At 43.7% G+C, this 12,840-nt stretch overlaps 1 protein-coding gene across 9 annotated transcripts in view; it reads left to right on the top strand.

Moving 5' to 3' along the window:
• The window catches only part of BEGAIN (brain enriched guanylate kinase associated), a 236,937-nt gene that overhangs the window by 108,683 nt on the left and 115,414 nt on the right, over positions 1-12,840 (top strand). For 6 of the 9 annotated variants that reach the window (XM_043548923.1, XM_043548919.1, XM_043548920.1 and 3 more), the window contains one exon: positions 8,708-8,797. The exons of the other annotated variants lie outside the window; for them this stretch is intronic. In XM_043548923.1, the coding sequence (XP_043404858.1) occupies positions 8,708-8,797 (90 nt within the window). The remainder of the gene's footprint in view (positions 1-8,707; positions 8,798-12,840) is intronic. 9 annotated transcript variants of the gene reach the window in all.

Below are 12,840 nucleotides of genomic sequence, written 5' to 3'. Positions count from 1 at the left end.
CCAGACCTTGAGTAAGTTGACATGATAGATTTGGGTTTCTCTCCTTTTCCCTGGGTGCCATACCTCATAATCTACGGGGCCTATCTGACACAATACCTCAAAAACCTTTTGCCATTGGGCCAATAACTTGGACTGGGAGCTCACCAACATTGGCTAAATCCCAAGAACACCAGTCCCATCACCTCCTTTCCATCTACCCACACTGGGACCACTACTTTAGTGGGGCTTTTCTTGCATGCCTTAGCCTCTACAGTCCATGCTTCCCCCTAGTCACACTACATGCTGGGGCAGTCTCTGCAACAATGACCTGCCTATCCACAGGACAAACACTTCCCACCCGACAGTGCAGACATTGGAGGCAGGCACTGCGGGAGGCTCTTCTGTCAGCCTGACTTCGCTTGGGTCTCAACATGATCCCTACTGGGCAGAGATTATAGGGTCGAGGGAGGGGGATTTCTTCTCAGATTGTCTCCCTTCCTTGCTGTCCTGCTGTGTGGGGACCCAGCCTCCTTTCCAGGAATCTGGGTCCTAGTGGGGGTGAGTCGGGTCTTATGCCACACATCACTGTCTCACAGTGAGTTCCTTTGTCTGCCAACGCTCAGCCTCTGGGTGTCTCAATAGGGTTATCAGCAACTAGATAATTCTCCATAAGACCCACTGCCTCCTTCAAGGTCTCAGGCCTATGCCTTAACACCCAACCTGAAGCAGGCAAGATCTTGCTCAGTGAGTATGAATTCCACCACCTATTCTCCCATCCGGGACTCCAGCCTCAGCTACTGCCAGCAGTGGTCCTTTAACTTCTGGGCTATTGCCCGAGGGCATGTGCCCAGTGAGTACCTCTCCTCCTGGGAATGCCTATGGTGGGTCTCCTGGGATATATCTAAGTATCTGAGGATGGCTCTTTGACCCTCATATAATCCTGCACCCCTGCTGAGTCAAGTTCACAGTATGCAGCTTGAATGGATCCCAACAGCTGGGGTGCGAATAGTGTGGCCCAGTGCTCCTGCAGAGGAAGCCTTCTGCTCAAAAGCCGTGAGAAGTGCCTTAGAGTCAATCAGGGTGCCCATCTTAGCCAGCTTCACAGCGATGGGCATGAGGGGGGGCAGAGTTCACGGCCTCTGAACCCTAAGTGTCCCTTGGGGCTGAAGCACTGTTGCATCTGTTGCACCGGGTTCTGTTGTTATGCCTGTTGGTGCACGGCTAATTCCGTCATCATCAGTTGCTGCTGCTGTACCAGCTGTGGCTGGGTGGCCTGCTGCTGCTAGTTTTCTGTGAGCCATTGAAACAGTTGTTCCAGATCCATTCTAAGGTTGTTTTGGTCAGGCACCTCTCAACTTCGAACCTCTTTCCCCTCCCCCTTTTCCCCTTCAGCAGGGCCAACCAACTGCCTGCACTCTCCATCACTTTGTAAAAAGAGTCCCTCTGGGGCACCTCCCTAGCTGGGCTGGGACTCCTCGCTGCACCCACTTTCCACTACAGGGTTGGCCTAGTACAGGCCACAACCTCTTAGTCATAATAGTGGCCTCGCCTTTGTGGAGCTGCTTACTTTGCTTCTGGGTTGGGGGAAAGCAAACGTTCAGATCAACGCAAACCAAGCCCCTCCTGGGGTCAATAGAAAGGCAAAAAAAGTCCAAGACACTGGTTAACCAAGTCAGCCCCATCCCATCGGGCTTGCCCCTGCAGTTGCTGGACTCCTCGCAGAGCTGGGGTGGTTCCTGGCATGAGGGTTCCTCCTGCTGTGTCAGGAGCCATTCTAGTTTCTCCCTGCTCAGGGTTTCCGTATTTTGTGGACTGCAGCTTCCTCTTTCTAAAGCCCTCCTCCCGACCAAGCACGATTGGCAGGACTGGAGGGGTGGGGTGACCTCAGCACATAGCGCCTCCCTAGCCCCTTCCCTGTCAATGCGGAGTTTGTACACCGTGTCATACCCCAGTTCTCCACTGCATTCAAGCACAGGAGGATGCAGGAAGCCAGTTATAGCCGTCTGATCATTGGTTACCCAGCCACAGTGGAAGTTAGTCCAACTTTCCCTGCAGGCATAAACTCCAAGGGCAGGCACAGGGTCACCTGGGGAGCAGGCACAGTAGAGCTCTGTTCCACCAAGCCCCTGTCCCAATCCCACCACAGCACACTCCCAGCATGATTGTTCCATACACTGGCATAGCAGCTTTCATGCAGACACATGGATGAATTTTAAGTGGCAGGCTGCAACTTTTATTAAATTTAAATACAGGAGAGGGGCACTACCTGTCCATCACCTGTAATCTCCTATACCAAGCATTTAGGTGGTTCCAGTACAACGATTACAGGGCTCCTACCATATAACCTGTAACTAGGTTAGGAGTTACAGGGACCTACCATATAACCCGTAACTAGGTTGGGAGTTACAGGGTCCTACCATATAACCCGTAACTAGTTTGGGGGTTACAGGGTTCCTATCATATAACCTGTAACTCATGCAAGGGAGACAGGGCCCCTATCATATAACCCATAACTCAGGGTAGGCTCTCCTCAGCATACCCCCCAGAACCCACCTTGTTCTGAGTCCTACCACCCTCCCCGCAGCCAGAAAGATGGTGACCTCAGCCCATGAGGGCTCCAAGGTCTCACCCAAGCCCGCAAGGGCCATGAGGTCTCACCCAATCTCTTGAGCCTAAGGCCCCTCAGCAAAATCCCAGTTCTTTTATTTCTGGGATTAAAATAAAAGAAATCTATTTTTCTTAAATCCATCTGGGAATCATTTATTTTATCCTTTTAACCACATTGTGAACTGGCCAAAAGGGGGCACCAGCAACTAGCTTGGTCACACACACCCCTAACCAGCCACCTGGTATCACAATTCCTGCCCATTCCTTTCCCACACATTCCATCCCCATATGACAGCACCTCCATTTGACAAATGCACGCCAGGCAAATCAGACTCAGAGGGCCTACTACAAGGGGCTACCAAGCCCACAGTTAGTCCTTCAGCTGTCACAAGCCTGGGTTACAGACTTGTTGGGGCCATCACAAGCAGATCCCTATTGACAACAGGTGAGCCCCCAGAATCTGTCAATCTGAAATCAAGATGAAGCATCGGCAGACACCATTATCCACTCCTGGGACTGGCACTTGCAAGAAAAAGGATGTTAAAACAGAGTCACTGTAAAATGGAGGCCCTTGGCAGTCTCCTTACCCAAGTTAGCCAACTGTCTATTTAGAATATGGACCATGGATCCGTGCATGGTTGAGAGCTGTTCCACAGGGAGGCAGCCCAGACATATTTCTTCCTTTGTGCCAAAGAATGGCTGCTTGTAGTATCCTGGGGTGGAACAGGGCTCAATTCATCATGGAGGCAGCTAACTCCCTGGGGCCACGGGGATACCACAAACACACTCCCTAGAAACTGGGAGGGAGATGGGCGTGGGAGAACCAAGTCTCAAGTTTACACCCAAACATTTTGGGTTGTAATGAGGTAGCTGCGAGGGAGGAGGGGGGCACGTAAAAGCTCAGTTCCATAGGTTAAAATGACTTTGTATGGATTTTTGAAGGATGTGTACTGGATTGCAAACAGAATGTTTACCCAGTGCATAGTTGACATATGAATTTATGAAAGGTAATGGCAGAAGGGCTATCCAGAGAATAAACCTGTCTAGGCAATAAGTCAGTGTGTTTCCCTAGGATGCCGATCAGCACCCTAGTTACACCCACTGCTGAAGGGGAGGTGATGCATCAGTCTGACAGTGATCCTGCTATATCCAAGCCAGCCTTATGGACTTGCCTAATGTAAGTGTGAGGAACCCCAAATGACTCTTTGGAACAATATGTGTGAAGTGGATTTCCCACAAAGTACCGAGGGAAAAGCATCTGCTTCAAGCAAGTCTGTTTCAGCAGTCTGTCTCTGCCAGAAGTAACACAGTGAAGGCAGGGAACTGATCGGCCAGACTATATCCCAGTCCAAATGGAGTGAGACACTCCACCCAAGAGAGGCAATGACTGCGGAACCAGAAGCCTAGGTGTGGGTACCTTTGCTGAACTCCTAAAGGGAAATATAGGTGCAGTTGCCCTAAATTGTGACATATAACCAGAAGCCACTACCCAGAACACAAAGCTCAGGTGGCCTCATGACCACCTGAAGTTCCGTCAGTGTAATTTCTTTTGCCTCTTTAAGAGCCTCTATCAGTGCCCTGACCAATTCCAGCTTCTCTGCAGGGAACCTAGAAACACAACAAACTATGTCCAGTTCAATGCCCAGGTACGTTACAACTTCTGTTTTTTCAGTGGTGAGGGGGAACTCTGAGGCACTCAGCTAGGTTCAGAAATGCCTGAAGCATGTACTCACCATTGTCTGTCCCAAGTTTTCCTGCAAATAATAAGTAATTGAGATAGTGCACTACGTGATTCTGGCCAATCTTATATACAATTGCCCACTCCAACATGGAGATGTCTCTTTTGTAAGCAGCGCATGACACTGTGCACCCCATGGGCATGGCTTTATCAAAATAGTAATCACCTTCAAACTGAAACCCAAGCAAATTACAGTCTCTGAGATGCACTGGAAGCAATCTGAATGCAGACTTGATGTCGCATTTAGCTAACATCATCCCAGGGCCACACACCTTGACTGTGGCTACCGCTGTATAAGATGAGAAGTAGCTCGTCCAACACAGTTGGGAGTCTATATAGTGATTTACCAATAAGCCCCAAGGGTAGGACAAGTAGTGAATAAACCTGTATTCCCCCTTCACCTTCTTCAATACCACACCTCGGGGAGATATGCACAATTCCAGCCTGGGAAGGGGCCTGCCACTCTTCCTGCTGCCACTTCTGTGGTTCTCTCTGCCCTTACGATATGCTCAAAGCCTTTAATGGACTTCGAGTTCTCTGCCCTGCAATGGCACCTCATTCCCACATAGGATTTGAAAACCAGACAAAAAATCCATTTTATAAATAAGTTGCATCTTTTTTGTTGGGGTGGTTCAGTAACAAATTCCATAATCCATCTCTTAATTGGAGAAGGAGCCTTTCCCAGGGTTACTGACAGCCAGAAGAAGTTCCACGTGGCCCTTGGGAGCTAGGTAATGCTGGGAGTTAAGTAATACTAGCCATTCCACACTCCTCCACTGCCCTATGCTGTCTGATGTCCCACAGCAAGTGTCTCCTTCCCTCACTGCTGAGGCTGTCCCCCTTTCACCGCCAGCCTCACTGAGTTCCGCCACCCGTTGAGGCAGGCGAGGGGATTCCCTACTCAGGGAGAATTCTCCAGTCTGAATCTCTGGCTAGTTTAAGTTCACTTTGTGAACTGGAGAATCCAGCCCATTGCTTTTGTGTGATCCCTTGTGAAGCTTGCAAGACTTGCTCTTTCATTAGAAAAACGTTTGTGGGGTTTTTTGCTTGGGTTTGTTGGGTTGTTGTTTTTTTATTAAACTCATTAGTTTTAACAAGTTTCACTAGTTTTGGAAAAATCTTTGACTGAATTCTCTTTGTTGCCTTTGGAAGACATTAAGGAGCTAGTTATTTAGATGCAGTCTCCAGTTATGTACCTATAGATCTGCAGATACAAAATGGAGGTTGCACTGAGACCTCTTTGAAATTCAGGAAGTTAATTTGTACTCTACAGGTTTTTTTTTTTCCAGTCACCACTTGATAAGAAGGTGAGCACAGAAAGAAGTACCATAAGTGTTGGTGTATATAAAGTAATTAATTACACATATGTTAATTAATTAGGAGGCACAGAATGGGCTGGATAATCACAGCAGGAAGGCAAGGACAGAAACTATCAAACATAAGATTGACAGCTCACTAAAAAAGCACTCAGCACAAATGTACAGTAGAAATTAGACATTTTTCCTTGCCTCCTTTTTTAATTTTCAGGTTTATCTAACCTGTAAGTTAGTGTGATGGAGAAAAATCCACTGAATCTCAGCCTGTCCCTTATTTTTACATCCTCATGGATATCTGCCCACACATGATCCATGTCAGACGCCAAACTGAGAGAAAACAAGCTTCTCAGAGGCGGTGAGCTTTGCTCTTTTTATAAACCCTGTTACTGTCAAGTAAGTAGTAGACTGTGCTCGTCTCCTACTCAGTCGAGCAGGGAAACAAGGTATATAAGCCCCCTCTCCGGCATACATACAATCCTGCTCAGCCAAGACAGACATACCCTGATCTTGGGTCTGGTGCAGAACCAGTGCATAAGTCTTGAATACTTCCTTTTTTGAGCAAAGAGGTGGAGAGGGGACATTCCTGTGGCTCCACCCTCTTGCTGGCCAGAGTAGATGTCCAGCCATGTGCAGAGAGGAGAGGGAAGGAATGTAAATTACACCCTTTCAAAGGCTGCTGTAATTTACCCCATTTCCCCTCTTTCTCCTCAGTCCCCTCCCCCTTTCAGAACAAGAGGGGAGCAGGGTTCAATTGTGCCTCAGAGGGATGTCTCTGAGGTTCAAGATCTCCAGTGCTAGTCAGTCCTGGGGTAGAGCAGCTTATGTATCACCATCTGCTCAGGGCTGTGCCTAAAGCATCATCTATCCCTAACTAATCACAACAAGATTTCAGAGAAACAGGAAAGTTTGCCTGAAATGCGTTACTGGTGGCTAAGACATAGCACCCGAACACTTATCTCAAAGAAGAAACCTCAGCTGATCTTTTAAAATGATAAACTTCTCAATGATTAATCAACAGCTGAAGCATGATGATATCTAGAAACTAATAAGCTCTTCTCTTATTTACACTAGGGTATTTAATTTTTAACACTCCAGCAAGGCATCATTTGAGTTATTATTCATTAAGATGCTAGAGTATTGGAAGCAGACCAGACCTCATCACAAGATTGAAGAAACCGCTTGTAGTTTTGCTATCAGTTGTTAATTGTGAGGTGCATATAAACCTGTCCTGTGGTGCATTGGTTACATTAGAACATCAGTAAGATTATTCCCTCATCTATGGATCATATAGATTTTTCAGGGTTCTTTTAAAGCACTCTCCGATCGGATTCTTGTAAATGGTGATGCATAGTTGGCATTTTTGTATAGGGGTTAACAGATGTTTTGCACAATTCTTCAATTTCAAAAGGGGAATTTTCATTTAAATTCTAAGTTAAATGGCAGGCTGTGGCCCTTATTTTCCCAAGTAAAGGCATCATTCTGCTACCCACACACTCAAACAATGGGTATTAATTATTATTATTATCATAGGGTATTAGTCAATGTGGGTAAATCTTATAGTAGTATCTTTAATGGGTATTATAATCCAGAGGGATTATTTTCTTTAATTATATTATTTGCTTTGGCAACATCCCGTTGGGCCAAATTCTGTTCTCAGATATATCTACGTTAATCTGGAATGATTTCACTGACTTGACTGAGCAAAATTTTGCTGTGGTCCTCATTGGGAGTTATCTGAGGAAGGGTTTAGATCCTCAGGATTTGGCACAAAGCTACTACTATAGTAATAAAGTGCACTTACACAGTGCTGTTCATCAGGGTAGTCAAAGTGCATCATCTAGGTATCCCTTGCGTTTGAGATGTAGCTGTTGCCAACTTCACTTTACCGTAACTGCAGCAATCAGTAAGGTTGTCCTTTACATCATTGTTCCAGTTCTGTTCAGATATTCTCAGTGCAGGGTTATGCAGGTGCAGCAATTACACCCTGTTCTGAATATGCATCCCACTATGTCTAGAGAAGCCTATACAAACACATGCTGATGGGTTGTTCCTTATAAGACTAAGTACTCATTAATTATGAACACTGGAAAGTAGGATATCCTGTACACGTTGTCATTAGCCATCAGATACATTACAAGCTATATAAACATTCTTGCTTGTTAAATATGAATAGTAATTAGGTGAACAAAATTACGGTCTTTGTTTCCATGCCAAGAAGTATTAGGCTGCATTTTTAAGGCATGCGGGAAAACAATCTGAATTCAGCTTGTAGGGCCAGAGCCAATAGTTCTTACTCAGGTGTTACTCAGGAAAACCTGCCATTGACTTGAGTAGGAATTTGCCTAAACAAGGACTGAATAGAATTCTGGGAAATATCCAGTCTTCCCAGTACTGCTTGATGTTAATGTTGGGCAGTGATTAACTATTGTACAGGAGTTCCTGTTGATGATATGCCTACCTGCTATCCTTTTGTTGGCTCTGAGTCCGCTTCTGCTGAGTGTTAATTATGGTTTATGTTGCTTGTTCGGGTTTATTCGCTTTTGTGTTTTTCATTTTCAGCAAACTTTTTACAGCTATTTTTCTGCTGCTGTTGGATGTGCACAGTACATGGAATGCAGAACTTGAATCTCAGCCCAGATTTAATTAAATGTACTACTGCCACAGTGCACAAAAGTTACTTTGATGGCCCAATTGATACTAAATATAAATCTGTTTAACTTGATGTGGTACAGTGCAACTATAAAGACCTAATTACTGAGCGGGTGCTGCTCTAGTGAAGTCAATGAGGATGCACCCATTTAGACCCAGGGTGAATTTGGTCCTACAAATCTTTTTTGTGACCTACAACAGGTCTCATGTAAGATAACCAACAAAGATGTGGGTTGAAACAACATCTTGTGTGTAGATTTAGTATTGCTTTAAAGTAATATAGTGTGAATTTCAATACATTACTTGAATATCTAAATTATGTCGTAACCTGCTAGTAAGCAGGTTGTCTAGCTAGGTTTCCACTCAGATGTCTTATGAGCCATACCTAGCCATGGTTTATCCTCTATTCATGCTGCAGGGTACGAAATTCCTGGGTGCCAACCTGCCTATGGCAACCTAGAATTCTCCAGGGCAGGCTCGCAAAATCTTCACCTACCCTCTGGGACAGGTAATTAAAAAGTGATGTTTTGTTAAGTTATGCTTTCTTTCTAACTTTCTCATGTCAATCGTTTGTTTCTATTCTTCACATCAGTCTTTAGTTACTCACATCTATACAATGCTATACAATATTTCTGAATCAGGGAAGTAGCAGCAAATCTATTTGATAGTATTCTAGATGATTGTCTCGTGGCAGCTTGTAGTAATTATTACCAGTATGTATAAAAGCTGCAGTATTTTCAGATTCCTACTATTAGTTGTTAGCTTTTCAGTCACTGTGGTTATGAAAATACATACACATTTCATCCATTATTGATGTAACAGTAATTTGACCAGGTTACATTTCTTAATTGCCAATGTTTATATATTTCTAGATCTCTTTTGTTCTTTTTTTCCTTGGGCTCCATGAATCAGGTTCTCTCAAAGTAATAGGTGCATAGATGATGAAAGGTTATGCTGGAGACAGGCTTACATGGAACAGTCATGATTAATTTTAGCTTGATGTTCCTGTGTAGCACGTAGTATAAAGTAAACTAAACTAATGACTTTTTCCATTTTTTTCCCATACTTGTCTTTCATTTTCTCCTACTATCTCCACGGATTTCTCCTTTGTTCCTTTTGCTGGTATCCACCCAACATCATTAAAAGTTGCAGGTACCTAGAAGTGATACTGTTCACTCATCCTATAAAATTTTCACTGGGACAAATATTCAAAGTGGAAAATTCATAAGACAACAAAATAATGGTAGGCTTGCCCTTAGGGTGTCTTGTTGCAATATGCAGATTTTCCTCCGAGAAATGTTGTGGTTTCCCACCCTTACAGAGATCTTAGTACAAGAAAGAATATATATATATAGGATTCTTCAGATACTTCTTGGCACACTGTATATTACAGAGTGTGCTGAAGAGGGGGAAGAGTCATTCGACATTTGGAGAGAAATAGACTTCCATGAGCAGCGAACATGTCATGTACTGGGAAAATGGTTTAAATTACAGTACATATTTTCTAATCCTTAAATTAACTGCAAATGACTTCTATTTTTACCATGGTCCAGATATGAGAATAACTTTGCTTCATGGCATCTCTGCTTCCTGTCCTGGCTGAAACCAGGAAGTGACCAATGGAACCAAGATAAAGCAATATATTTCCACCCTTACAAAAAGAGTTTGCGTTTCAATTTGGCTTGATGTTTGGGAATTCATTTTAATCAGAACTAGTTTGCCCTCCCATAGTGTAACCATTCAGTGTGATCTTACATGTGTTTCTTTTTAAATGGATTACTATCATGGAGTTTGGAGGGCTTGACTATGGTATAAGGTACAGTATATAGTAGTCTTGGTTTATGACCAGCTAAATGGTTTTATTCTTAATAATGCCTGCTAAGCACACCTGAAATTCATTCACTGTCCATTTGTAGTCCTTAGTTTCTAATAAAAATGAGCTTGCATTTAGGGAAAAAATATCACAGCTGGATTTCAAACACTCCAAAGTTTTAGGGTATTCAGATCCTGAATTTTGGATCAGGCATTACTAGTTCCTGCAAAAGTGTTTACCAACTTTTAAATGGAGCAGAGTAAGCTTAAAAGATTATGCTAATATTATTGCATGAGCAGCTGAAAGAACTGCAAAATGAACCAACCATGCAAAAATAATTTTGTGATGATAAAATCTAAAAATAATTATGAGTTCCAAGGTAAATACACCCAAACTATATGCAAACTGTTCAAAATTCTTAGTTCTTCAAAACGTATCTGGAAATCTCACCAGAATTGGCTTTCTGGCTGTATTTTAGGAGTTCTGCTTCTGGGTGGGACCAGGAAGTGCACAGGTGTGTTAAAATGAAAGATACTGCCTATAAAAGTTTTCAGAAAATGTAAAATGTGGGCAGACTGAATTTTATCCAATCTGGTTCCTCCATGATTTAAAAAAAAAACCAAAAAACCCCCACTCCAGTCACTTCATAAAGAAAAATCTCTTTCTCACTTCAGAGATCATAAAAGTGGCCCCTGTACTAGGTACAGTACTGTAGGCTGCAGTTAAGTAATAAGTATCTCTTTGCAAAAGGCAAATTCAGGCCATTTCAGTCAGTCTCTAATAAAAACCTGTTAAAAAATTAAAGCCACTTTAATCCGTAAATGAGTTCTTGCAGCCGCTGGCTGTGCAGGGCTGATGCAGACAGAATCCCTGCGCAGGAGCTTGTCGTACCGTGCTTTTCACAGCTGCTGATGAACAGTGCTGCAGGTGCTCACCTGAGCAGCTGCTGCCAGATGTTAGCCCTTCTGATGCTGTACAACAATCCCCTGCTCCTAGCCTGGCTCTCTCCACTGCTAAGGGAGAGCTATTGACTAGTCCCTGTGTAGGAGTTTTGGGGGCAGGGGAGGAGGTTTCCTGCTCCTCCTTCTCCCTAGTGTACCCACAAAGGAGAAGACAGAATTTAGCCCTATGCTGAAAAGCCAGCTGAGCTGAGTGTGTAGAATAAAACCACCCTCTGCTCAACTAATAAGTCATGACACTGGAACTGGGAGAACAGTTGTTTGAACTGATTTCACAACATGCTGAGCAATGGCAGACTTGCTAGAGGTGTACTCATTTAGATTCTTGCGGAATAGGAAACTTCTCAGTTTGCAAGTCCTAAAATAGTGCCGCGCAGCATCTCAAACAAAGAGGTGAGGATCAAAATAAAGAGCTAATGACGACAGCACATATCTGATTTGCCATAATAGCAAGTTAATCACCCAGCTGAAAATCATTTGCAAATGTCAGAAAACTGAAGATATTTTTAAATACTCAGCTACACAAATTTCATTCAGGTAACATTAGGGGCCATTTCTGCCCTCAGGTAAAGCTCTCAGTACTCCCATTCCACTCAATAAGTATTGTGCACATGTAACTGAGAGCAGCATTAGTTCCCAAGGAATCTGAATTACATTTACAGGACATAGATTGTTCAGGCTAAATGATGTTCTTTAACTCACCCCATCAAGCGTTGGTGTTCCTGGCATCTACACACTGGAGATATATTGTGTTGCCAAAAACCTTGCACAAAAATCCCTATTATTATTCATCCTCTTTCTCACAGCATGCTGCTCTGACTATAGAACACAGCCATTGTGTGATAGACAGTATAGAATGACAAAGAACAGTCCTATAGCAGCTGCCAGTAGAATTTCAGCAGTTACCACCCAAGGTATCTGAAATGCCACTGCTATTTCCCATTATAGGTAACAGCTGTATTGTCTCTGATCCCATTACTGTTGGCAGATGTTTACTTTCTAAAGGTTGGCCCCTGTATATTCCCATTTTGGGTACAACACAAATTGCTTGTGTGACTTTCGCCATGAAAGATGACCAGAGTGCAAGTGTGCATAAAAAAAGGACAATCAGTTAATGAAACTTGTTAATATATAGATACACACTACATACAGAGTATGGGGAGGGGGAAACATTGCTCTTTCTAACTCCTCCTTCCAGAACCAACCTAAGATGTCTTCTCCCAGAGCCAGAAGAATATATACATAGTTGTTCCATTCAGTTAACACAAACCCTCTGTAAATGCCTGGCATGAAAAAAAATTTGATATCTTCCATTGTTGTATGCAGTGTCATTGTAGCTGTGTTGGTCCCAGGCTATTAGAGAGACAAGGTGGGTCAGGTAATATCTTATTGGACCAACTTCTGTTGGTGACAGAGACAAGCTTTTGAGCTCACACGGAGCTCTTCTTCGAGTCTGGACAGTGAGAACGTTTCCCAGACCTGAAGAAGAGCTCTGTGTAAGCTCCACAGCTTGTCTCTTACCAACAGAAGCTGGTCCAATAAAAGATACAACCTCACCCATCTTGTCATGAAACCAACAGCTCCTAGAGAAACAGCCCGATGCAGGTGAGCTTTAAACCAAAAGAAAGAAAGCAGGAACAAGAAGGAGAAAAAACAGAGGGGAAAGAAATTGCCAAATATGAAGAGAGAGATTGTACCCCTCCATCTAGCAAGTTCTTTGAATCTGACTGCTTTATCTGAAGTAGGACAGGAGCTGATTCTCTTTCCTTATGCCACATC

The sequence above is a fragment of the Chelonia mydas genome, chromosome 6 (assembly GCF_015237465.2).
Source record: "Chelonia mydas isolate rCheMyd1 chromosome 6, rCheMyd1.pri.v2, whole genome shotgun sequence".
NCBI classification, from domain to species: domain Eukaryota; kingdom Metazoa; phylum Chordata; order Testudines; family Cheloniidae; genus Chelonia; species Chelonia mydas.
This window is presented reverse-complemented; position numbering and strand designations above follow the sequence as displayed.